The 25,859-nt window shown below is 46.7% G+C and overlaps 2 protein-coding genes across 8 annotated transcripts in view; one reads left to right on the top strand and one right to left on the bottom strand.

Annotated features, from left to right (window-relative positions):
* ZBTB8B (zinc finger and BTB domain containing 8B) overlaps positions 1-15,713 on the bottom strand; it is a 20,858-nt gene extending 5,145 nt beyond the window's left edge. For 5 of the 6 annotated variants that reach the window (XM_074555934.1, XM_074555935.1, XM_074555936.1 and 2 more), the window contains exons 1-3: positions 15,591-15,713; positions 13,010-13,882; positions 9,582-9,760 (exon numbers count right to left, since the gene is read on the bottom strand). In XM_074555934.1, the coding sequence (XP_074412035.1) occupies positions 9,582-9,760; positions 13,010-13,880 (1,050 nt within the window). In that variant the 5' untranslated portion in view covers positions 13,881-13,882; positions 15,591-15,713. Of the gene's footprint in view, positions 1-3,778; positions 3,890-9,581; positions 9,761-13,009; positions 13,883-15,590 lie in introns of those variants that run through there. The other variant, XM_074555939.1, reaches the window with a different exon arrangement.
* Positions 15,657-25,859, top strand: BSDC1 (BSD domain containing 1). Of its 2 annotated transcripts, XR_012583373.1 has the most exons (12): positions 15,657-15,765; positions 16,410-16,470; positions 17,002-17,118; positions 18,349-18,516; positions 18,597-18,651; positions 19,383-19,498; positions 20,428-20,496; positions 20,637-20,718; positions 21,698-22,219; positions 23,543-23,646; positions 24,735-25,471; positions 25,817-25,859. XR_012583373.1 is itself a non-coding variant. In XM_074555940.1 (11 exons), exons 1-11 carry the CDS (start codon positions 15,755-15,757, stop codon positions 24,765-24,767), a joined length of 1,338 nt encoding a protein of 445 aa, XP_074412041.1. In that variant the 5' UTR covers positions 15,657-15,754; the 3' UTR covers positions 24,768-25,770. The 2 variants fall into 2 exon arrangements, 1 of the variants encoding a protein (XP_074412041.1); XM_074555940.1 differs by lacking the exon at positions 25,817-25,859 and having other exon boundaries at positions 24,735-25,770.

Genomic DNA, 25,859 nt, shown 5'->3' with positions numbered 1-25,859 from the left:
ACTTCAGCTGAAGGGGAGTGGAATCGCCATCGTTATTCTGCCCACAAAGATTTGGGTTATCCAAGTGTAGCAATCATGGAATGGTTTGGGTTGGATGGATCTTAGAGATTTTCCAGCCCATGGACACCTTCAACAATTCCAGATCACTCCAAGCCCCGTCCAACCTGGCCTGGGACAATTCCAGGAATGAGGAAACCACACCTTCACCACCCTGCACAATTCCTTCCCAAAATCTAACCTAACTAAAATAAAATGCCCCTGGGACAGGCTGTTGGTGAAGGCCCTCCTGCAGCCCTTGCAGATGATGGGCTTGTTGGAGCGATGGACCTGCAGGGAAAACAGCAAATTTGGGGGAAAAAGGCAATTTGAGGCTTTGGAGAGATTGCCACAACAGAGAAACAGCCACACTTCAGCTGAAGGGGAGTGGGATCGCCATCGTTATTCTGCTACCCAAGTGTAGGAATCATGGAATGGTTTGGGTTGGATGGATCTTAGAGATTTTCCAGCCCATGGACACCTTCAACAATTCCAGGTTGCTCCAAGCCCTGTCCAACCCGACTTGGGACAATTCCAGCAATGGAGCATCCACACCTTCACCACCCTGCACAATTCCTTCCCAAAATCTAACCTAACTAAAATAAAATGCTGTTGGTGAAGGCCCTCCTGCAGCCCTTGCAGATGATGGGCTTGTTGGAGCGATGGACCTGCAGGCAAAACAGCAAATTTGGGGGGAAAAAGGCAATTTGAGGCTTTGGAGAGATTGCCACCACAGAGAAACAACCACACTTCAGCTGCAGTGTAATTCCTGATTCTACCTACAAAGATCTGGGCTATCCAAGTGTAGCAATCATGGAATGGTTTGGGTTGGATGGATCTTAGAGCTTTTCCAGCCCATGGACACTTTCCACAATTCCAGATCACTCCAAGCCCTGTCCAACCTGGCCTGGGACAATTCCAGCAATGGAGCATCCACACCTTCACCACCCTGCACAATTCCTTCCCAAAATCTAACCTAACTAAAATAAAATGCTGTTGGTGAAGGTCCTCCTGCAGCCCTTGCAGATGATGGGCTTGTTGGAGCGATGGACCTGCAGGGAAAACAGCAAATTTGGGGGAAAAAGGCAATTTGAGGCTTTGGAGAGATTGTCACCACAGAGAAACAGCCATACTTGAGCTAAAGAGGAGTGGGATCGCCATCGTTATTCTGCCCACAAAGATTTGTGGATTCCTACCCAAGTGTAGCAATCATGGAATGGTTTGGGTTGGATGGATCTTAGAGATTTTCCAGCCCATGGACACTTTCAACAATTCCAGGTTGCTCCAAGCCCTGTCCAACCTGGTCTGGGACAATTCCAGGAATGAGGAAACCACACCTTCACCACCCTGCACAATTCCTTCCCAAAATCTAACCTAACTAAAATAAAATGCTGTTGGTGAAGGTCCTCCTGCAGCCCTTGCAGATGATGGGCTTGTTGGAGCGATGGACCTGCAGGGAACACAGCAAATTTGGGGGAAAAAGGCAATTTGAGGCTTTGGAGAGATTGCCACCACCGGGAAACAGCCATACTTGAGCTAAAGAGGAGTGGAATCGCCATCGTTATTCTGCCCACAAAGATTTGTGGATTCCTACCCAAGGTTCCTACCCAAGTGTAGCAATCATGGAATGGTTTGGGTTGGATGGATCTTAGAGCTTTTCCAGCCCATGGACACTTTCCACAATTCCACATCCCTCCAAGCCCCGTCCAACCTGGCCTGGGACAATTCCAGGAATGAGGAAACCACACCTTCACCACCCTGCAAAATTCCTTCCCAAAATCTAACCTAACAGATTGGGAAAATAAAATGCCCCTGCGACAGGCTGTTGGTGAAGGCCCTCCTGCAGCCCTTGCAGATGATGGGCTTGTTGGAGCGATGGACCTGCATGCAAAACAGCAAATTTGGGGGAAAAAGGCAATTTGAGGCTTTGGAGAGATTGTCACCACAGAGAAACAGCCACACTTCAGCTGAAGGGGAGTGGAATCGCCATCGTTATTCTGCCCACAAAGATTTGGGTTATCCAAGTGTAGGAATCATGGAATGGTTTGGGTTGGATGGATCTTAGAGATTTTCCAGCCCATGGACACCTTCAACAATTCCAGATCACTCCAAGCCCCGTCCAACCTGGCCTGGGACAATTCCAGGAATGAGGAAACCACACCTTCACCACCCTGCACAATTCCTTCCCAAAATCTAACCTAACTAAAATAAAATGCCCCTGGGACAGGCTGTTGGTGAAGGCCCTCCTGCAGCCCTTGCAGATGATGGGCTTGTTGGAGCGATGGACCTGCAGGGAAAACAGCAAATTTGGGGGAAAAAGGCAATTTGAGGCTTTGGAGAGATTGCCACAACAGAGAAACAGCCACACTTCAGCTGAAGGGGAGTGGGATCGCCATCGTTATTCTGCTACCCAAGTGTAGGAATCATGGAATGGTTTGGGTTGGATGGATCTTAGAGATTTTCCAGCCCATGGACACCTTCAACAATTCCAGGTTGCTCCAAGCCCTGTCCAACCCGACTTGGGACAATTCCAGCAATGGAGCATCCACACCTTCACCACCCTGCACAATTCCTTCCCAAAATCTAACCTAACTAAAATAAAATGCTGTTGGTGAAGGCCCTCCTGCAGCCCTTGCAGATGATGGGCTTGTTGGAGCGATGGACCTGCAGGCAAAACAGCAAATTTGGGGGGAAAAAGGCAATTTGAGGCTTTGGAGAGATTGCCACCACAGAGAAACAACCACACTTCAGCTGCAGTGTAATTCCTGATTCTACCTACAAAGATCTGGGCTATCCAAGTGTAGCAATCATGGAATGGTTTGGGTTGGATGGATCTTAGAGCTTTTCCAGCCCACGGACACTTTCCACAATTCCAGATCACTCCAAGCCCTGTCCAACCTGGCCTGGGACAATTCCAGCAATGGAGCATCCACACCTTCACCACCCTGCACAATTCCTTCCCAAAATCTAACCTAACTAAAATAAAATGCTGTTGGTGAAGGTCCTCCTGCAGCCCTTGCAGATGATGGGCTTGTTGGAGCGATGGACCTGCAGGGAAAACAGCAAATTTGGGGGAAAAAGGCAATTTGAGGCTTTGGAGAGATTGTCACCACAGAGAAACAGCCATACTTGAGCTAAAGAGGAGTGGGATCGCCATCGTTATTCTGCCCACAAAGATTTGTGGATTCCTACCCAAGTGTAGCAATCATGGAATGGTTTGGGTTGGATGGATCTTAGAGATTTTCCAGCCCATGGACACTTTCAACAATTCCAGGTTGCTCCAAGCCCTGTCCAACCTGGTCTGGGACAATTCCAGGAATGAGGAAACCACACCTTCACCACCCTGCACAATTCCTTCCCAAAATCTAACCTAACAGATTGGGAAAATAAAATGCCCCTGGGACAGGCTGTTGGTGAAGGCCCTCCTGCAGCCCTTGCAGATGATGGGCTTGTTGGAGCGATGGACCTGCAGGGAAAACAGCAAATTTGGGGCAAAAAGGCAATTTGAGGCTTTGGAGAGATTGCCACAAGAAACAGCCACACTTCATCTGAAGAGGAGTGGGATCGCCATCGTTATTCTGCTACCCAAGTGTAGGAATCATGGAATGGTTTGGGTTGGATGGATCTTAGAGATTTTCCAGCCCATGGACACTTTCCACAATTCCAAATCACTCCAAGCCCTGTCCATCCTGGCCTGGGACAATTCCAGCAATGGAGCATCCACACCATCCTGCAGAATTCCTTCCCAAAATCTAACCTAACAGATTGGGAAAATAAAATGCCCCTGGGACAGGCTGTTGGTGAAGGTCCTCCTGCAGCCCTTGCAGATGATGGGCTTGTTGGAGCGATGGACCTGCAGGGAAAACAGCAAATTTGGGGGGAAAAGGCAATTTGAGGCTTTGGAGAGATTGTCACCACAGAGAAACAGCCACACTTCAGCAGACAGCCACGAGTTTTTCAGGAGTCAGTAGTAAGTATGACATAGTGTAGTATAGAATATTATATATATTATAGTGTAGTGTAGTGTAGTGTAGTATAGTATAGTATAGTATAGAATAGAATAGAATAGAATAGAATAGAATAGAATAGAATAGAATAGAAAAGAATAGAAAAGAAAAGAATAGAATAGAATAGAATACTATGGTATAGTATGGTATAGAATAGTATAGAGTGTAGAATGGAATGGAATGGAATGGAATGGAATGGAATGGAATAGAATAGAATAGAATAAAATAGAATAGAATCGTATAGTATATAGTGCAGTGTAGCGTAGTATAGTATAGTGTAATATAGTATAGTAGTAGTATAGTATAAAATAGTAATAGTATAGTAATAGTATACTAGTAGTATAGTAATAGAATTGAATGGTATAGAATAGTACCTAGTGTAGTACAGAATAGAATAAAATAGTATAGTACAGAATAGTAATAGTGTAGTAATAGTATTGCAATTGAATAGAATACTATGGTATGGTATGGTATAGTATAGTATGGTATAGTATAGTATAGTATAGTACAGAACAGTAATAGTGTAGTAATAGTATAGTAATTGAATAGAATACTATGGTATAGTATAGAATAGAATAGAATGGTATAGTATATAGTGCAGTGTAGCATAGTATAGTATAGCAGTAGTATAGTATAAAATAGTAATAGTATAGTAGTAGTATAGTAATAGTATACTAGTAGTATAGTAGTAGAATTGAATGGTATAGAATAGTACCTAGTGTAGTATAGAATAGAATAGAATAGAATAGAATAGAATAGTATAGTATAGTACAGAATAGTAACAGTGTAGTAATAGTATAGTAATTGAATAGAATACTATGGTATGGTATGGTATGGTATGGTATGGTATAGTATAGAATAGTATATAGTGTAGTATAGAATAGAATAGAGTAGTATAGTATAGTACAGAATAGTAATAGTGTAGTAATAGTATAGTAATTGAATAGAATACTATGGTATAGTATAGTATAGAATAGAATAGAATAGAATGGTATAGTATATAGTGCAGTGTAGTGTAGTATAGTATAGTAGTAGTATAGTATAAAATAGTAATAGTATAGTAATAGTATACTAGTAGTATAGTAATAGAATTGAATGGTATAGAATAGAACCTAGTGTAGTATAGAATAGAATAGAATAGAATAGAATAGTACAGAATAGTAATAGTGTAGTAATAGTATAGTAATTGAATAGAATACTATGGTATGGTATGATATGGTATGGTATGGTGTGGTATGGTATAGTATAGAATACTATGGTATAGTATGGTATAGTATAGAATAGTATATAGTGTGGTATAGAATAGAATAGTATAGTATAGTATAGTACAGAATAGTAATAGCATAGTAATTGAATAGAATACTATGGTATAGTATAGTATAGTATAGTATAGTATAGTATAGTATAGAATAGAATGGTATAGTATATAGTGCAGTGTAGCATAGTATAGTATAGTAGTAGTATAGTATAAAATAGTAATAGTATAGTAATAGTATACTAGTAGTATAGTAATAGAATTGAATGGTATAGAATAGTACCTAGTGTAGTATAGAATAGAATAGAATAGTATAGTACAGAATAGTAATAGTGTAGTAATAGTATAATAATTGAATAGAATACTATGGTATGGTATAGTATAGTATAGTACAGTATAGTATAGTATAGTATAGAATACTATGGTATAGTATAGAATAGTATATAGTGTGGTATAGAATAGAATAGAATAGAATAGTATAGTACAGAATAGTAATAGTGTAGTAATAGTATAGTAATTGAATAGAATACTATGGTATAGTATAGTATAGAATAGAATAGAATAGAATAGAATAGAATGGTATAGTATATAGTGCAGTGTAGCGTAGTATAGTATAGTAGTAGTATAGTATAAAATAGTAATAGTATAGTAATAGTATACTAGTAGTATAGTAATAGAATTGAATGGTATAGAATAGAACCTAGTGTAGTATAGAATAGAATAGAATAGAATAGAATAGAATAGAATAGAATAGAATAGAATAGTACAGAATAGTAATAGTGTAGTAATAGTATAGTAATTGAATTGAATACTATGGTATGGTATGATATGGTATGGTATGGTGTGGTATGGTATAGTATAGAATACTATGGTATAGTATGGTATAGTATAGAATAGTATATAGTGTGGTATAGAATAGAATAGTATAGTATAGTATAGTACAGAATAGTAATAGCATAGTAATTGAATAGAATACTATGGTATAGTATAGTATAGTATAGTATAGTATAGTATAGTATAGAATAGAATGGTATAGTATATAGTGCAGTGTAGCGTAGTATAGTATAGTAGTAGTATAGTATAAAATAGTAATAGTATAGTAATAGTATACTAGTAGTATAGTAATAGAATTGAATGGTATAGAATAGAACCTAGTGTAGTATAGAATAGAATAGAATAGAATAGAATAGAATAGAATAGTACAGAATAGTAATAGTGTAGTAATAGTATAGTAATTGAATTGAATACTATGGTATGGTATGATATGGTATGGTATGGTGTGGTATGGTATAGTATAGAATACTATGGTATAGTATGGTATAGTATAGAATAGTATATAGTGTGGTATAGAATAGAATAGTATAGTATAGTATAGTACAGAATAGTAATAGCATAGTAATTGAATAGAATACTATGGTATAGTATAGTATAGTATAGTATAGTATAGTATAGTATAGAATAGAATGGTATAGTATATAGTGCAGTGTAGCATAGTATAGTATAGTAGTAGTATAGTATAAAATAGTAATAGTATAGTAATAGTATACTAGTAGTATAGTAATAGAATTGAATGGTATAGAATAGTACCTAGTGTAGTATAGAATAGAATAGAATAGTATAGTACAGAATAGTAATAGTGTAGTAATAGTATAATAATTGAATAGAATACTATGGTATGGTATAGTATAGTATAGTACAGTATAGTATAGTATAGTATAGAATACTATGGTATAGTATAGAATAGTATATAGTGTGGTATAGAATAGAATAGAATAGAATAGTATAGTACAGAATAGTAATAGTGTAGTAATAGTATAGTAATTGAATAGAATACTATGGTATAGTATAGTATAGAATAGAATAGAATAGAATAGAATAGAATAGAATGGTATAGTATATAGTGCAGTGTAGCGTAGTATAGTATAGTAGTAGTATAGTATAAAATAGTAATAGTATAGTAATAGTATACTAGTAGTATAGTAATAGAATTGAATGGTATAGAATAGAACCTAGTGTAGTATAGAATAGAATAGAATAGAATAGAATAGAATAGAATAGAATAGAATAGAATAGTACAGAATAGTAATAGTGTAGTAATAGTATAGTAATTGAATTGAATACTATGGTATGGTATGATATGGTATGGTATGGTGTGGTATGGTATAGTATAGAATACTATGGTATAGTATGGTATAGTATAGAATAGTATATAGTGTGGTATAGAATAGAATAGTATAGTATAGTATAGTACAGAATAGTAATAGAATAGTAATTGAATAGAATACTATGGTATAGTATAGTATAGTATAGTATAGTATAGTATAGTATAGTATAGAATGGTATAGTATATAGTGCAGTGTAGCATAGTATACTATAGTAGTAGTATAGTATAAAATAGTAATAGTATAGTAATAGTATACCAGTAGTATAGTAGTAGAATGGAATGGTATAGAATAGTACCTAGTGTAGTATAGAATAGAATAGTATAGTATAGTACAGAATAGTAATAGTGTAGCAATAGTATAGTAATTGAATAGAATACTATGGTATAGTATAGTATAGTATAGTATAGTATAGTATAGTATAGTATATAGTGTAGTATAGAATAGAATAGAATGGTATAGTATATAGTACAGTGTAGAGTAGTATAGTATAGTGTAATATAGTATAGTAGTAGTATAGTATAAAATAGTAATAGTATAGTAATAGTATACTAGTAGTATAGTAGTAGAATGGAATGGTTTAGAATAGTACCTAGTGTAGTACAGAATAGAATAGAATAGAATAGAATAGAATAGAATAGAATAGAATAGAATAATAGAATAGAATAATATAGTATAGTACAGAATAGTAATAGTGTAGTACTAGTAAAGTAATTGAATAGAATACTATGGTATGGTATGGTATAGTATAGTATACTATGGTATAGTATAGTATAGTATAGTATAGTATAGTATAGTATAGAGTAGTATATAGTGTAGTATAGAATAGAATAGAATAGAATAGAATGGTATAGTATATAGTGCAGTGTAGCGTAGTATAGTATAGTAGTAGTGTAGTATAAAATAGTAATAGTATAGTAATAGTATAGTAGTAGTATAGTAATAGAATTGAATGGTATAGAATAGTACCTAGTGTAGTATAGAATAGAATAGAATAGTATAGTATAGTACAGAATAGTAATAGTGTAGTAATAGTATATTAATTGAATAGAATACTATGGTATAGTATAGAACAGAATAGAATAGAATGGTATAGTATATAGTGCAGTGTAGCATAGTATAATATAGTAGTAGTATAGTATAAAATAGTAATAGTATAGTAATAGTATACTAGTAGTATAGTAGTAGAATGGAATGATATAGAATAGTGCCTAGTGTAGTATAGAATAGAATAGAATAGTATAGTATAGTACAGAATAGTAATAGTGTACTAATAGTATAGTAATTGAATAGTATGGTATGGTACAGAATAGTATAAAATAGTATATCATAATCTAGTCTAGTCTAGTCTAGTCTAGTCTAGTCTAGAATAGTATAGTATAGTATAGTATAGTATAGTATAGTATAGTATAGTATAGTATATAGTGTAGTATAGAATAGAACAGTATGGTATAGTATATAGTATAGTGTAGTACAGTGTAGCATAGTATAGAATAGTACAGTAGAGTATAAAATAGTAATAGTATAGTAATAGAATAGTATGGTGTGGTATAGAGTAGAGTAGAGTAGAGTAGAGTAGAGTAGAGTAGAGTAGAGTAGTATGGTATAGTATGGTATAGAATAGTATATAGAATGGAATGGAATGGAATGGAATGGAATGGAATGGAATGGAATGGAATGGAATGGAATGGAATGGAATAGAATAGAATAGAATAGAATAGAATAGAATAGAATAGAATAGAATGGTATAGCCTATAGTGTAGCATAGTATAGTATAGTGTATAGTATAGTATAGTATAGTATAGTATAGTATAGTATAGTATAGTATAGTATCTCTCTCTAATACAGCTGTAATGTCATACAATACAGTGTTTATTAGGCCAGCTGTTCAGCATTCCCTGGACTCAGACGCCAATCACTCCCCAGCTTTGGGGTCGCCTTGCAATTCCAACAACCATCCCCTAACACCAACCCCGAACCCACCCACCCACTAACGAACCTAAACACCCAAAACCCGAGGCAGGCCGCAGAGCCTGTGACCCCGTGTGACCCCTGTGACCCCGTGTGACCCCCGTGACCCCGTGTGACCCCGTGTGACCCCTGTGACCCCGTGTGACTCACGCTGAGGGCGTGGCTGCGCAGGTGCTCCTGGCGGGTGAAGCGCTTGCCGCAGGTGTCGCAGGGGTACGGCCGCTCCCCGGTGTGCGAGCGGATGTGCCGCTTCAGGATCCCCTTCTGCTTGGCCGTGTAGGGGCAGAACGGGCACTTGTGCAGCTTGATGGGCACCACCAGCACGTCACCTTGGGGACAGAACACGGCCTGTGAGCTCGGGCACCCTCGCAGCCGCCGCTGCCAGGGAATCCTGATAGAATCCTGATAGAATCCTGATAGAATCCTGACAGAATCCTGGCGCTGCTCGCAGCAAGGCTCAGGTGGGAGCTGCATCTCCCCTCACCTGCGGGTTCCTCCTCCATGCAGGATTGGTGCAGCTGCAGTGCCCTGGCAAAGCAGCCAGTCTGCTGTTCAACACAGCAAAACGTTCATTTTCATTTAGGGAGCACCAATAATCTGCTTCTAGTCAAGGGGGGTCTCTGCTCCACCTCAGCCACTTCCTTTCTTTAAAAATTGTTAAATCATTAGCATCAGAAACTAAAGCCTTAAACAAAACCTGTAGGCAGAAATAGCACATTTTGGCTATTCCTTCCTTTAAAAATTATTAAATCATTAGAATCAGAAACTAAAACCTTTAACACAAACCTGCAGGCAGAATTTTTGGCTATTCCTTGCTTTAAAAATTATTAAACTATTAGCATCACAAACCAAAACCTCAACACAAACTGCAGGCAGAAATAGCACATTTTGGCTATTCCTTCCTTTAAAAATTATTAAATCATTAGCATCACAAACTAAAACCTTCAACACAAACTGCAGGCAGAAATAGCAAATTTTGGCTATTCCTTCCTTTAAAAATTATTAAATCATTAGCATCAGAAACTAAAACCTTTAACACAAACCTGCAGGCAGAATTTTTGGCTATTCCTTTCTTTAAAATTATTAAATCATTAGCATCAGAAACTAAAACCTTCAACACAAACCTGCAGGCAGAATTTTTGACTATTCCTTTCTTTAAAATTATTAAATCATTAGCATCAGAAACTAAAACCTTCAACAAAACCTGCAGGCAGAAATAGCAAATTTTGGCTATTCCTTTCTTTAAAAATTATCAAATCATTAGCATCAGAAACTAAAACACTTAACACAAACCTGCAGGCAGAATTTTTGGCTATTCCTTTCTTTAAAATTATCAAATCATTACCCTCAGAAACTAAAACCTTCAACACAAACCTGCAGGCAGAAATAGCAAATTTTGGCTATTCCTTTCTTTAAAAATTATTAAACTATTAGCATCACAAACCAAAACCTCAACACAAACTGCAGGCAGAAATAGCAAATTTTGGCTATTCCTTTCTTTAAAAATTATTAAATCATTAGCATCAGAAACTAAAACCTTCAACACAAACCTGCAGGCAGAAATGGCAAATTTTGGCTATTCCTTTCTTTAAAAATTATCAAATCATTAGCATCAGAAACTAAAGCCTTAAACACAAACCTGCAGGCAGAAATAGCAAATTTTGGCCATGTTCTTTCATATTTAGATATAAAAATCCATAAATATATTACTCTTAGCATTAAACAGCATCAAAAACTAAAACCTTCAACACAAACTACAGGCAGAAATAGCACATTTTGGCCGCGTTCTTTCATATTTATATATGAAAATATGACTCTGTTTCTGCTCCCTTCCTGTTGGGAATAACAAGGTGAAGGACTCCAATATATTTCCTGGCAATATTTTACCATTCCAAAAACCAAACCACAAGCAATACACAATTTATGGAGTCGAGTGCAAGAACAGAATTAAATTTGAAGATCCCATTTTACAGACAGGTGGGCATTGCCAAGTTTTTCAGCACCAGCTTCCCTTCCAGCAGAAAAGTGGTGCCAAAGGATTGATTTTCCCTGTTCCAGGCCCTGATTCAGGGAAATATTTTGTGTCTCAAGCAGGTGAGGCTGCAGAGCATCCTTTTGCATTAAGGTTTATCCAACCCACTATCAAAAAAGGTGTGTATCAAAAAAGGAATTAATGATGTGAGAGTCTTGGAGCTTCCCAAGGGATTGCAAATCCCTGCTGGGCATCCAGAGCTTCATTTAAACCCAGTTCTTTGTCCTGCCTTGCTTATAGGGCTCTACAGGTGCCAGTTTTCCCTCTTTCTGCTCTGAAGGATGACTGAAACAGAGGTAGAAACTTGAAAAAAAAAAGTGAAATTTATCCCATCTCTTAACCTGAGCGCACCATTCTTTCACCAGGAGTTTGTGTTTCTCATTTCTGGAGCCTTGTGAAGAAGCTGAGGCAGCAGCACCACTGAAAGCTGAGAAACTCCCACTCTCCTCACTGCTCCAAGGTCCTGTTTTAGCACAGAAACAGAAGGAATGGAAGGTTTGGTTTCTTTTCCCTCCCTCCTACTCAAACCCCATCTCTCACTAACATTTCTGCTACACTGCCAGGACTCCTGATGTTCCCTATCAAACTCTGGGAGCATTTCCCTTTTAATGACTCATGAACAGCCTGGAGATGTTGAGAGAGGAAAAAGAGAAGTGAAATTTGTGTGTGTTGGATGTTCTTGCCTTGGCACACATCAAAAAGCGCCAGGGTGAGCGGTGACAGCCCAGCTCTGGGAGCAAACCTGCAGTTGTGATTTTATCAGTGCCCTGCTTGAGAGGATTTGTCACTTTTTATTGGCTTTAAAGTCACACGGGCAGCTTGAGCTGCAGATGACAGGAAAATAAATTTGCTGGCTACAGCCAGTGCCAGCCTTGTGGCATTTGTCACATCCTCAGTGTGGCAGAGCCACCTCCTGTCCTCACTAAGCTGTTTGGACAAGGCACTCATGAAAAACCAGATAAAATGCCCAAATCTTTATTGTCCACATCAGGAGAAATGCACATGGGCATGGTTTTCCTGCCAGAAATATCCCTGAGATATCCCAGCTGGTGCTGGGGCAGCTGGAAAGTGAAAAAAGACTCATTTTTATGCCTTACCACAGAATTTAAAGCTTTCAGTGCTGCTAAAGGACTCACAGGATTCCCTCAGTGGTGGATAAAGCTGATTCCTGCCCTCTGAAGTTGGAAATAGAGCAGCAGTGGCAGGAGCTGGGATGGGATGGGAACAGCAGGTCCTGCAGCAGATCCCTCCTGTTGGATTGCTCTGTGACCATCAGGAGGGAAAAATCCTCTTCAAAAACACTGAATGAGGTCCTAGTGAGTTTATTAATAAAAGAAGAATCACCCCAAGTGGAACGTGGGGAGATCTGGGAGCTGCAGAGCTGTCAGCAATACTCACCTGCCACGGGCTGCACCAAACAAACAAGTAGAGCTGCTTTCAAAGTGCACAACGAGAGTTTATTTCAGCGTGCCAAAAATTCAGCAAAATATTCTTGGACAGGAATAACAAAAGGAGCCCAACAAAGCTGTGCCCTGAGTCCTCTCACCTGTGTCCTCACCATACCAGTCGCTGTGAATGTCCACCATGGAGCTCACGGGCACTGCGGCCTCCTCAGCCCTACCCTCAAATCCCCGCACCAAGTGATGCACCACGTCCTCCTTCCTCGGGGCCGAGCCGTTGCGCAGCAGAGCCTCCAGGAACTGCTTCATGTGCAGGTTATTGCAGGCCAGCTCCAGGGGCTGCCCCTCTTCCATGGGCTCCAGCGCCGCCGCCGCCGCCGGCTCGGCCTCAAACTCCTCCACCTTGGGCTCCACCCTCCTGCAGCCGTCGGGGGAAACGCTGCTCTGAGGGTCCCTGGCCGCCACCTCCAGCGGGTGGCAGCCGCTGCACTCCCCACAGGGAGGGTCCCTCTGGCATTCCAGAACCTTCTCCTGCATGGAGGACACGGCGACAGCACCCTTGGAGCCAGCAGAGGGGCCCTCCCTGGCCGAGCTGCCGCTGTCGGCCTGGTAGAACACCACGGCCTCCCTCTCCATCTTCCTGCAGATGTCCAGCGAGGACCTGATGTAGCTCTTGCAGAAGTTGACCACGTCGGTCATCTGCAGGTAGCTGGCGGCCGACATCACCTCGATGACGTTGTCGCCGCACAGATCCAGCTTGCCCGAGTAGAGGAAGTCCAGGATGACGGAGAAAGCCTCGGAGGTGACGATGTCCAGCGAGGCCGTGCTGTGGCGCCCGCTGTCCTGGATGTAGTGGATGAGCAGCGCCCGGAAGTAGCCGCTGTTGGCGAACAGGATGTTCTTGTGGGCTTTGAAGATCCTGCCCTCCACGATGATGCTGCAGTCGCAGAAGAAGTCGCGCTTGCGCTGCTCGTTCAGCTCCCCCAGCAGCTTGGTGTAGTAGGACTGGACCTCCATGGCTGGGGGGACAGAGAGGGGTCAGCGAAGGGACAGGGGACAGGGGACAGAGAGGGGTCAGTGAAGGGACAGGAACAGCGGGATGAGGGGACATCGGCACCTCCATGGATGTGGGGACAGGGAGGGGGTCAGTGAAGGGACAGGGGACAGGAGGACAGAGAGGGGTGAGTGAAGGGACAGGAACAGCGGGATGAGGGGACATCGGCACCTCCATGGATGTGGGGACAGGGAGGGGGTCAGTGAAGGGACAGGGGACAGGGGACAGAGAGGGGTCAGTGAAGGGACAGGGGACAGCAGGATGAGAGGACATCAGCACCTCCGTGGCTGTGGGGACAGAGAGAGGGTCAGTGAAGAGACAAGGGACAGGAGGACAGAGAGGGGTGAGTGAAGGGACAGGGACAGTGGGATGAGGGGACACCGGCACCTCCATGGCTGTGGGGACAAGAGAAGGGTCAGTGAAGGGACAGGGACAGCGGGATGGGGGGACAGGAGGGACATCAGCACTTCCATGGCTGTGGGGACAGAGAGAGGGTCAGTGAAGGAACAGGGGACAGGAGGACAGAGAGGGGTCAGTGAAGGGACAGGGACAGCGGGATGAGGGGACATCGGCAGCTCCATGGCTGTGGGGACAGGGAGGGGGTCAGTGAAGGGACAGGGGGACAGCAGGACGGGGGGACAGGAGGGACATCGGCACCTCCATGGCTGTGGGGACAGAGAGAGGGTCAGTAAAGGGACAGCGGGACAGGAGGACAGAGAGGGGTCAGCGAAGGGACAGGGGACAGGAGGACAGAGAGGGGTGAGTGAAGGGACAGGGACAGCGGGATGAGGGGATAGGAGGGACATCAGCACTTCCATGGCTGTGGGGACAGAGAGGGGTCAGCAAAGGGACAGGGGACAGGAGGATAGAGAGGGGGTGAGTGAAGGGACAGGGACAGCGGGATGAGGGGACATCGGCACCTCCATGGCTGTGGGGACAGAGAGGGGGTCAGTGAAGGGACAGCGGGACAGGGGACAGGGGGAGGACAGTGGGACTGCAGGGACACCGGGACAGGGGGACAGGAGGGATAGAGAGAGCGTCAGCACCGGGACAGGGGACAGCAGGACAGGAGGACATCGGGACAGGGGGACAGGAGGGACATCAGCACCTCCATGGCTGTGGGGACAGAGAGAGGGTCAGTGAAGGGACAGGGGACAGCGGGACAGATAGAGCGTCAGCACCGGGACGGGGGGGACAGGGAGGACACACCGGGACCGCGGGACAGGGGGACAGCGGGGATGCCTCCACTGCCACCCCGTCCCAGCCCTGCGGGGACACTGGGACAGGGGGACACCGGCACCGCAGGGACACCGGGAGCACACGGACAGCGGCAATGCCACCCCTTCCCAGCGCTCCGGGGACACCGGGACAGGCAGAGACACCGCCAAGGATCGTCCCGCCCGGTACCGGGGGTCTGTCCCGCCCGGTACCCACCAGATATCCCGGGACACCAAGGACCGTCCTTCCCAGCACCGGCATCCCCTAGGGCCACCCTGCCGGGTGCCGGGATCCCCCGCCGCGCCAAACACCGACCTCCCGGTGGCGACATCGCCCGGCACGTCCCGCCCGGTACCGGGAGCCCTCCCTGCTGTCAGCACCGCCCTGCCCGGTACCAGGGTGCCCAGGAACGCGTTCCCGCCCGCCCCGGACAGCACCCGGTGCCCATCGCTCACCTCCGCCCGGCTCCGCTCCCGGTCCCGCTCCCGGTCCCGCCCGGCCACCGTACCCGGGCCGCGCCCCCGGGGCGGGGCAGGAAGTGACGTCAGAGGGGCCCGGCTCCGGGGCGGGGCCCGCGGGGTGAGGGGTCGGTAAATATTGGTGACGTCACACCGCCAAGATGGCGGAGGGGTGAGCGGGGCTCGGCCGGGGGGCGGCGGGACCCGAACGGGAACGGGACGGGAACGGGACAGGGACCCCGTGGGCAGGGGGGGCGGCGAGACGGGACCGGGCAGCGGGGCCGGGCTGGGGCTGCGGTTTGGGGGGTGGGAGCTGGAACCGGGGTCTGGGATGGAATCGGGGGATGGAATTTGGGGTTGGGGTCGGGGTATGGGGATGGAATCGGGGGTCGGGGTGTGGATCTGGATCTGGGATCCGGCATTGGGGTCTGGGGATAGAATCTGGGGCTGGAATCGGGGGCTGGAACTTGGGGTTGGGGTCTGGGAATGGGGTCTGGATCTGGGGTTTGGGATCGAATCGGGGTTTGGAATCTGGGGCTGGAGTCTGAATTTGAGTTTGGGGTTGGAATCTAGGGTTGGGGTCTGGATCTGGGCTTGGAGTCAGGATCTAGGGTCGGGCTGTGAAGCTGGGGTTGGGATTGGGATCTGTGCTCTGGGATCTATGTATAGGGTCGGGGTTTGGGTCTGGGATCGAAATATAGAATCTGAATCTGGGGCCAGGATGTGGGATTTGGGAGCTCGGTGTGGGATCCTGGTTTGGGGTCGGGATCTGGCTCTGTGTGTGGGCTGTGCTGACGCCGTGCCTGTCCCTCGCAGGGAGGATGGCGGCTGGTGGCGGAGCTGGCTCCAGCAGAGCTACCAGGCCGTCAAGGAGAAGGTGAGAACCGGTGAGAGCCACCGGGAACCACCGGGAGCCACCGGGAGCCTTCGGGAGCGGGAGGGCGGGGCCTGCGGGCCGGCCCCGGAGCTCCTCCCATCCCGGGAGGGTCCCCCCGAAGAGGATTTGGGATGGATTTGTAGGGGATTGAGCAAACCCTGGGTCATGCTGGGCTCTGTGATGTGGGGATCACCCCCTGAGCAGGGGGGTTGTGCTTCCAGCGTGGCTCTGTGGTGTGGAACTTCCTGCTGTGATAGCATTGCCTGTGTTAATTATACACAAAACCTAAAGCCAGGCTTCTCCCAGCCTGTGTTTTTCCTGCTCTTGGCTTCAGAGCCTCCTGGAATGTGTTTTGGGCAGAGCAGGTGCTGTTGTTGGTCAGGTTATTCTGGTTTTATGCATTGCCCATGTTTGGGTGAGGGTTCATCTGAGCCAAACTCTCCCACCTGGATTTTTGTAACGTGCTGGGAGCAATCCCAGCTTTTCTGGGGAAGCAAAACCCTGCAGAATCCATGTGCTGTGTGCTTGCAGTCCACAGAGGCTTTGGAGTTCATGAAGAGGGACCTGGCTGAGTTCACACAGGTGGTGCAGCACGACACGGCCTGCACCATCGCCGCCACGGCCAGCGTGGTCAAGGACAGGCTGGCAGTGAGTATGGGCACCCAGTGCCACCCCTGCCACGGCAGGGACACCTGCCACCCTCCCAGGCTGCTCCAAACCCCGCCTGGGATCGTTCCAGGCATGGCACAGCCACAGCTCCTCTGGGAATCCATTCCAGCGCCCTCACAGGGAGGATTCCTGCCCAATATCCCATCCAACCCCATTTCCTGCAGATTAAAGTCATTCCCCTTGTGCTGTGGTTCCCTCTCCACTGTGCTGAGCAGGGGGACACTGGAAGTGTCACTGTAGGGGGACAATGTAGGGGGGACAGTGGCAGTGTCGCTGTAGTGGGACACAGGCAGTGTCACTGTAGGGGGACAATGTAGGGGGACACAGGCAGTGTCAGTGTAGGGGGACAATGTAGGGGGGACAGTGGCAGTGTCACTGTAGGGGGGACATTGACAGTGTCACTGTAGTGGGATACAGGCAGTGTCACTGTAGGGGGACACTGGCAATGTCACTGTAAGGGGACATTGGCAGTGTCACTGTAGGGGGGGCATTGGTGGTGTCACTGTAGGGGGACAATGTAGGGGGACAGTGGCAGTGTCACTGTAGGGGGGACAGTGGCAGTGTCACTGTAGGGGGACACAGGCAGTGTCAGTGCAGGGGGGACACTGGCAATGTCACTGTAAGGGGACATTGGCAGTGTGACTGTAGTGGGACATTGGCAGTGTGACTGTAGTGGGACAGTGGCAGTGTCACTGTAGGGGGAGCACTGGTGGTGTCACTGCAGGGGGAACATTGGCAGTGTCACTGTCACTGTAGGGTGACACAAGTTCTCCACACGAGCTGTGACCCTCAGCCCTGCACAGCTGCTGCTGGGACAGCCCCACCCCACACCAGCAGCCCCAAACCCGGCTGTGCTTCCCCCACAAAGCCCCAAACCCGCTGTGCTTCCCCCACAAAGCCCCAAACCCGGCTGTGCTTCCCCCACAAAGCCCCAAACCCGGCTGTGCTTCCCCCACAGAGCCCCAAACCCGCTGTGCTTCCCCCACAAAGCCCCAAACCTGGCTGTGCATCCCCCACAAAGCCCCAAACCCGGCTCTGCTTCCCCCACAGAGCCCCAAACCCGGCTCTGCTTCCCCCACAAAGCCTCAGCTCAGCTCCCCTCAGGTGCTTCCCCCACCTCACCCTTCCTGAGGGGACAGATCCTGCTTCCTTAAGGATTCCCATAAATCCTGGGGTATCACTGACCCTGTGCTGCCTCTTCCCCTGCAGAGGGCAGAGGGCTCAGGTGCCACAGAGAAGGTGAGGAAGGGCCTGTCTGACTTTTTGGGGGTCATCTCGGACACCTTCGCTCCCTCTCCGGACAAGACCATAGACTGTGACGTTATCACCCTGATGGCAACACCCTCGGGCACCACCGAGCCCTACGACAGTGCCAAGGTCAGTGTGGCACCCTGAGCCTGTCCCCTGGCCCTGCTGCTGTCCCTGCCCTCACGGCTGTCCCTGTGTGTCCCCTCCAGGCTCGTCTCTACAGCCTCCAGTCCGACCCAGCCACCTACTGCAACGAGCCCGATGGTATGGGGGGGTCAGGGGCTCCCCTAGGGGGGGTTCAGGGAGTCCAGGGGGGTTCAGGGGGCCCAGGGTGCTCCCCAAAGGGGTTTGGGGGCCAGGATGTGGCCCTTGGGTGTTCAGGGGCTCCAGGGTGCAGCCCTAGGGGGTTTCAAGGGTGCAGGATGCTGCCTTGAGGGAGGTTCAGGGGCTGCCCTAGGGGGTTCAGAGGGTCCAGGGTGCTCCCCAAGGGGGTTTGGGGGTCCAGGATGCTGCCCTTGGGGTGTTCAGGGGGTTCAGTGTGCTGCCCTTGGGGATTTGGGGATTCAGGGGGTCCAGGATGCTGCCCAAGGGGGTTTGGGGGTCAGGGGTCTCTCCTAGGGGGCTTTAGGGGCTCCAGGGTGCTCCCCAAGGGGGTTCAGAGGGTACAGGGTGCTCCCCAAAGGGGTTTGGGGGCTCCAGGGGGGTTCAGGGGCTCCAGGGTGTTCCCCAAGGGGGTTTGGGGGCTCCAGGGTGCTGCCCTAGGGGGTTTGGGGGCCAGCTGGAGTTCCCTGAAACCTTTGACCAGCTGGGCTTGGCTGTAGAAAAGCAGATCTGGCTCTTAGCTCAAGGACCAGCTTAATTTGAATTTCCTAACCCAATTTAAGTTGGGCCTTGAGCTGGCAGAGGATTTCTGAGCCCTGTGTCTCCCTCCTCCTGTGGCCCAGTGAAACCTCCCCAACCTGAAGGGTTCTTGTCCCTGTGCTTGTCCCACACAGGCCCTGCTGAGCTGCTCGAGGCCTGGCTGGCTCAGTTCAGCCTGGAGGAGAAGAAAGGGGAGATTGCAGAGCTGCTGGCCACCAGCCCTTCCATCAGGGCGCTCTACACCAAAATGGTGAGGCCCCAAAATGGCAATTCCTGACCTGGGAATGCTGCAGGAAAGCCCTGAGCTGTTTGTGCCCTGCAGCTGGGATAGAAACTGTGGAAAAATTATGGATGGAATAAAATGGGAGCTGCTTTGGGAGGAGAGAGGGGCACAGCTCTCTCTGTGAGGGCACAGCTCTCTCTCTGAGGGCACAGCTCTCTCTCTGAGGGCACAGCTCTCCCTCTGAGGGCACAGCTCGCTCTGTGAGGGCACAGCTCCCTCTGAGGGGCACAGCTCTCTCTCTTTGAGGGCACAGCTCTCCCTCTGAGGCCACAGCTCTCTTTGTGAGGGCACAGCTCTCTCTGAGGGGCACAGCTCTCCTTCTGAGGGCACAGCTCTCCCTCTGAGGGCACAGCTCTCTCTCTGAGGGCACAGCTCTCCTTCTGAGGGCACAGCTCTCTCTGTGAGGGCACAGCTCTCTCTGTGAGGGCACAGCTCTCCTTCTGAGGGCACAGCTCTCCTTCTGAGGGCACAGCTCTCCTTCTGAGGGCACAGCTCTCTCTGTGAGGGCACAGCTCTCTCTCTGAGGGGCACAGCTCTCCTTCTGAGGGCACAGCTCTCCTTCTGAGGGCACAGCTCTTTCTCTGAGGGCACAGCTGTCTCTCTGAGGGCATAGCTCTCTCTGTGAGGGCACAGCTCTTTCTCTGAGGGCACAGCTCTCTCTGTGAGGGCACAGCTCTCCTTCTGAGGGCACAGCTCTTTCTCTGAGGGCACAGCTCTTTCTCTGAGGGCACAGCTCTCTCTGTGAGGGCACAGCTCTCTCTGTGAGGGCACAGCTCTCTCTGTGAGGGCACAGCTCTCTTTCTGAGGGCACAGCTCTTTCTCCGAGGGCACAGCTCTCCCTCTGAGGGTCACAGCTCCCTCTGAGGGGTTAATCCATTTTCTGATCCCTTTCCCAGGTGCCTGTGGCTGTTTCCCACCTGGAGTTCTGGCAGCGCTACTTCTACAAACTGCATTGCCTGGAGCAGGTGGGTCTGGGGGGGGTCCCTGGGGGGCTTTTCCTGGGCAAACTGGGATCTGGGCTGAGCCTTGGGGTCAGTGATGGTGAAATGGCTGGGGGAGGAAGGGGCCTGGGCATGTGAGCAGCTGCTGTGTTGGATTCCTGCAGGATGAAGCCCGGAGGGAGGCTCTGAAGCAGCGAGCAGAGCAGAGCATGCAGCAAGAGGAGCCAGGCTGGGAGGAGGATGAAGGTGGGACAGGTTTTGGGGCTTTTATGGGGTGGTGGCTTCTCCTCACTGCCACAAATCACAGAGATCTCTGCTCTGTGAGCAGTGGTGGGATCTGAGGGAACTTCTGGAGCTGTGTCAGGGTGGAAATGAGGAAATGTTCTCCTCCCCTGAGGGTGCTGGCACTGCCCAGGCTCCCCAGGGAATGGGCACAGCCCCAAAGCTGGCACAGCTCCAGGACAAGGCTCTCAGGGATGCCCAGGGTGGGATTTTTGGGGTGTCTGTGCAGGGCCAGGGGTTGGCCTGGGTGATCCCTGTGGTTCCCTTCCAGCTCAGGGCATTCTGTGATTCTGTGCAATCCAGCTCAGGGCATTCTGTGATTCTGTGCAATCCAGCTCAGGGCATTCTGTGAGATCCAGCTCAGGGCATTCTGTGAGATCCAGCTCAAGGCATTCTGTGGTTCTGTGAGATCCAGCTCAGGGCATTCTGTGATTCTGTGAGATCCAGCTCAGGGCATTCTGTGAGATCCAGCTCAGGCCATTCTGTGATTCTGTGAGATCCAGCTCAGGCCATTCTGTGATTCTGTGAGATCCAGCTCAGGACATTCTGTGATTCTGTGAGATCCAGCTCAGGCCATTCTGTGATTCTGTGAGATCCAGCTCAGGACATTCTGTGATTCTGTGCAATCCAGCTCAGGCCATTCTGTGGTTCTGTGCAATCCAGCTCAGGGCATTCTGTGGTTCTGTGCAATCCAGCTCAGGGCATTCTGTGATTCTGTGAAATCCAGCTCAGGACATTTTGTGATTCTGTGCAATCCAGCTCAGGGCATTCTGTGAGATCCAGCTCAGGCCATTCTGTGATTCTGTGAGATCCAGCTCAGGACATTCTGTGATTCTGTGAAATCCAGTTTAGGGCATTCTGTGGTTCTGTGCAATCCAGCTCCCAGCCCAGCTGCTGCTGCCCTTGCTGAACCATCTCTCGCTTCTCTTCTGCCTCCCTACAGAGGAGTTCTTGGGGATGTCCCCCCTGCCTTGTGCAACCATCACGTTTCCAGGAGCAGCACAGAAAGCACCCAGCCCAGAGGGACACCAGGCTGCTGCCCCCAAGGCTCCCTGTGGGCAGAGCTGGGCTGTGCTGCCCCCAGAGCAGGTGCCAGGGGAGCAGAGCCCCTCGGAGAGCAGCGACAGCGCGTCCCTTGTCACTCAGATTGCAAACCCTGCCCCTGTGCCTGCCACCCAGCTACAGACTGCAGCTGCAGCCCCAGAGCTCTGCCAGAGGCTGGTGGAGGCCACCCTGGAGGAGCAGAGCTCGCTGCCAAAGCCCCCAGAAGCTGCTCAGCCTTGTGCACCTGGCCAGCCTTCAGCAGCATCCTCGGAGGGGGCGGCTGGAACAGAGCCCAGAGAGCTGCAGAGCAAAGGGCAGGGCAGGACAGAGACTCTGAGGGAGGAGGGACCCACGGACCTGAGAGTCTTCGAGCTCAACTCGGACAGCGGCAAATCCACGCCCTCCAACAACGGCAAGAAAGGTTCGTGTGGGGCTGGGAAACCTGGGACAGCTCTGGTTGGTGGTGCTGAGGGAGAGGAAAGGGAAATAAATCAGTGATGTGCTGGCTGAGCAGTGTGACTGCTCACAGGGGTCTGAGGGGAGAGATGAGGACCTGACTCCATGTTTCAGTAGGCTGATTTGTTGTTTTATTATATGTATAATATTATATATAATGAATATTATATATTCATTATATATTATAGTATAGTATATTATAGTATATTATAGTATAGTATATTATAGTATAGTATATTATAGTATAGTATAGTATATTGTATTATAGTATATTACATTACATTAATGTTTAGTATGTATTATATATATTATATATAATTCATTATATATTGTATTATTAGCTATACTACATAATGACTAATATATAATATTTATTAATATATTAATAAATATATAATATGTATTATATCTGTGAAATACAGATATAAAATATAGATATATATAATAGTATATGTAAAATATATATTAGCATATATATTAATATAATTAATCAATATATATACTATAACAATATATAGTATATATATTGTATATAATATAATATATGTATCTAAGTATAATATAATATTATGATTATAATATAATATTATGATTATAATATAATATATATTGCATCACATTACATTATATTATAATGATATATTTTATATTAACAATTCTAACAGCTGGTAGTTTTGTAACAATGACATTCTCCAAAACTACTCTAAAAGAACAGAAGAGTTTCATCAGAAGGCTGGCTAAGAATAGAAAAAGAAGGAATGATAACAAAGGTTTGTGGCTCAGAGAGTCTGAGCCAGCTGACTGTGATTGGCCATTAATTAGAAACAATTAACATGGGCCAATCCCAGATGCACCTGTTGCATTCCACAGCAGCAGATAATCAATGTTTACATTTTGTTCCTGAGGCCTCTCAGCTTCTCAGGAGGAAAAATCCCAAGGAAAGGATTTTCCATGAGATGTGTGTGTGACGGAGCAGAGCAGCCCTCGGTCCCTGGCTGCCAGGGAAGGCTGTGCTCCTGGGAGGGGATGTGCTGATTGCTCCCCTCTGCCTGTCATCCCTGCTGGCACCATGGCAGTCCCCATATCAAATCCCTTCTGTCATTCCTTATCTCCTGGAACCTCACACATCCCCAGGCCACAGGAGGAATTCTTCCAGCACCCAGCTCTCCCCCTGGCTGAGAGGGGAGCAGGCTCAGCCCATCCCAGGGAATGTGGAGGCTCTGAGCCCTGGGAATTCCAGGCTTTGGGGCCAGCTCTGGTGGCTCAGTGGGGACATTTGTGCTTGCAGGCTCCAGCACGGATATCAGCGAGGATTGGGAAAAGGACTTTGATCTGGACATGACAGAGGAGGAGGTGCAGCTGGCACTGTCCAAGGTGGAAATGTCTGGGGAGGTGAGTCAGGGCAGAAAAACTGCCCCCAAAAGCATCACCAGCCCCTCAGGGTGTGGGGTTTGTGAGGGTCTCCAGGATGAGGTGAGAGATGAAAATCTAACTCCAAGTTCTCAGAAGGCTGATTATTGTATTGTATTGTATTATATTTTACATTTTACATTAAATTACACTATACTATACTGTACTATATTATATTTATGATATATATTATATCCATATTTTTAAATTTTATTTTATTAATTTTATTTATTATATATATTCTAATAATGTAATATAATATAATATAATATAATATAATATAATATAATATAATATAACACAATATATAATATGATATAATATAATTAATATAATTAACATAATATAATGGATATGATACAATGTAATATATTTACTGTATTATATCTGTATTTTTACTTATTTTATATTTTATGATATTTATTTTATTAATATAATATAAAATAATAGAAATCATGTAATATAAATAATAAAATAAATATGATAAAAATGCATATAACATAATGTAGTATATTATATTATTTATTGTATCCATTATTTTATATTAATTATATTATATTGATTATATTATATTATATTATTATATTATTATATTATATATATTATTAATTATATTATTATATTTATTATATTGAATGCTATACTAAAACTATACTGAAGAAGGAGAAAGGATAAATCAGAAGGTTTAGCAAGAATGAATAGTAAAAACCTGTGACTGACTCAGAGAGTCTGACACAGCTGGACCATGATTGGTCGTTAATTAAAAACAATTCACATGGAACCAATCAAACATTCACCTGTTGGTAAACAATGTCCAGGCCACATTCCAAAGCAGCAAAACACAGGAGCAGCAAGCAGATAATTATTGTTTTCATTCCTCTCTGAGGCTTCTCAGCTTCCCAGGGGAAACTCCTGGGCAAAGAGGATTTTTCAGAAAATACCATGGTGGCACTCAGAGTGCAGAGAGGGGCTGGTGGGGTGAGTGTGCAGCTTTGCCAAGGGGGAATCTGTTGATTTACAGACACAAACAGTTGAAAGCAGCTCAGAAATGGATTTCCTCTTGTTTGCAGCTGGAAGATGAAGAGTGGGAAGACTGGGAATAAAGCAGCTGCTTGCAGTGTGTGTCACAGGCTCATTTCCACCATCGAATGTGAACTCAGACTTGGAGCAGCTGTTCCTTTGTGTGTGACTGTGCTGGGGCTGGAGGAGTTCCCATTCCTGCACAAACCTGGGGGCAGCTCGAGTGACCCCTGCAGCTCCACCAGGAGGAAGCAGGAGGTCACTGGCACACAGGAGCCCGACTTCTCCATAGCTCCTAGAGACTGGCCAAGCCAAAACTGACCCTGAGGAGGCAGAGTGAGGGGTCCCTGGGGCCAGCTGGGCACTCAGAGCCCTGCCAGGCTGCCAGCTGGCTCCTTCCCTGCTCGTGTGTGCACGTGGAACCCTCACCTGAGAGGCTCCTGGACGTGGCTGTGCCTGCTCTGCTCGCTGCTCTGCGATTCCCACCCAGGGAGGGCCTGAGGGCTGGAGGTGCTGCACTCAAAAGCACTTGGCTCGTGGCTGTGACCCTGGAAAGAGCCAAACCCCTGCCAAACCCTCAGCTTCTGCCTGGCTTTTTGTCTTGGAAGCTTTTTCTCATGGAAATTCCCATTTCCAGCAGTTCCTCCAAGAGCCAAGGCCTGCTACTCTCCCCCCATTTGCAGCTGCAGCACCTTCCTGCTCTGGGTTTGTGTCTTTCTAGTTAAATTCTCCAAGGAAAATCCTCGTGGCTTGCTCTTACTGCTGGGCTGGCAGTGGTTTGGATCAGGTGGGGACAGAACCTCTCATGTTGGTGGCACTGGTTTGGGTCCATTTGGGACAGAACCCCAATGTTGGTGGCACTGGTTTGGGTCCATTTGGGACAGAACCCCAATGTTGGTGGCACTGGTTTGGATCAGATGGGGACAGAACCTCTGTGATGGTGGCACTGGGTTGGGTCCATTTGGGACAGAACCCCAATGTTGGTGGCACTGGTTTGGATCAGTTGGGGTCAGAACCTCTCATGTTGGTGGCACTGGTTTGGGTCAGCTGGGGACAGAACCCCAATGTTGGTGGCACTGGTTTGGGTCCATTTAGGAAGAACCCCAATGTTGGTGGCACTGGTTTGGGTCAGCTGGGACAGAACCCCAGTGTTGGTGGCACTGGTTTGGGTCAGC

The sequence above is a fragment of the Zonotrichia albicollis genome, chromosome 20 (genome assembly GCF_047830755.1).
Source record: "Zonotrichia albicollis isolate bZonAlb1 chromosome 20, bZonAlb1.hap1, whole genome shotgun sequence".
NCBI classification, from domain to species: Eukaryota; Metazoa; Chordata; class Aves; order Passeriformes; family Passerellidae; genus Zonotrichia; species Zonotrichia albicollis.
This window is presented reverse-complemented; position numbering and strand designations above follow the sequence as displayed.

Bases quoted from the DNA above. Each gene is read 5' to 3' on its own strand.
- BSDC1 (XM_074555940.1), top strand. The intron at 18,517-18,596 runs GTCAGTGTGGCA...TGTCCCCTCCAG, and splicing joins AGCCCTACGACAGTGCCAAG to GCTCGTCTCTACAGCCTCCA. The intron at 22,220-23,542 runs GTTCGTGTGGGG...TTGTGCTTGCAG, and splicing joins CTCCAACAACGGCAAGAAAG to GCTCCAGCACGGATATCAGC.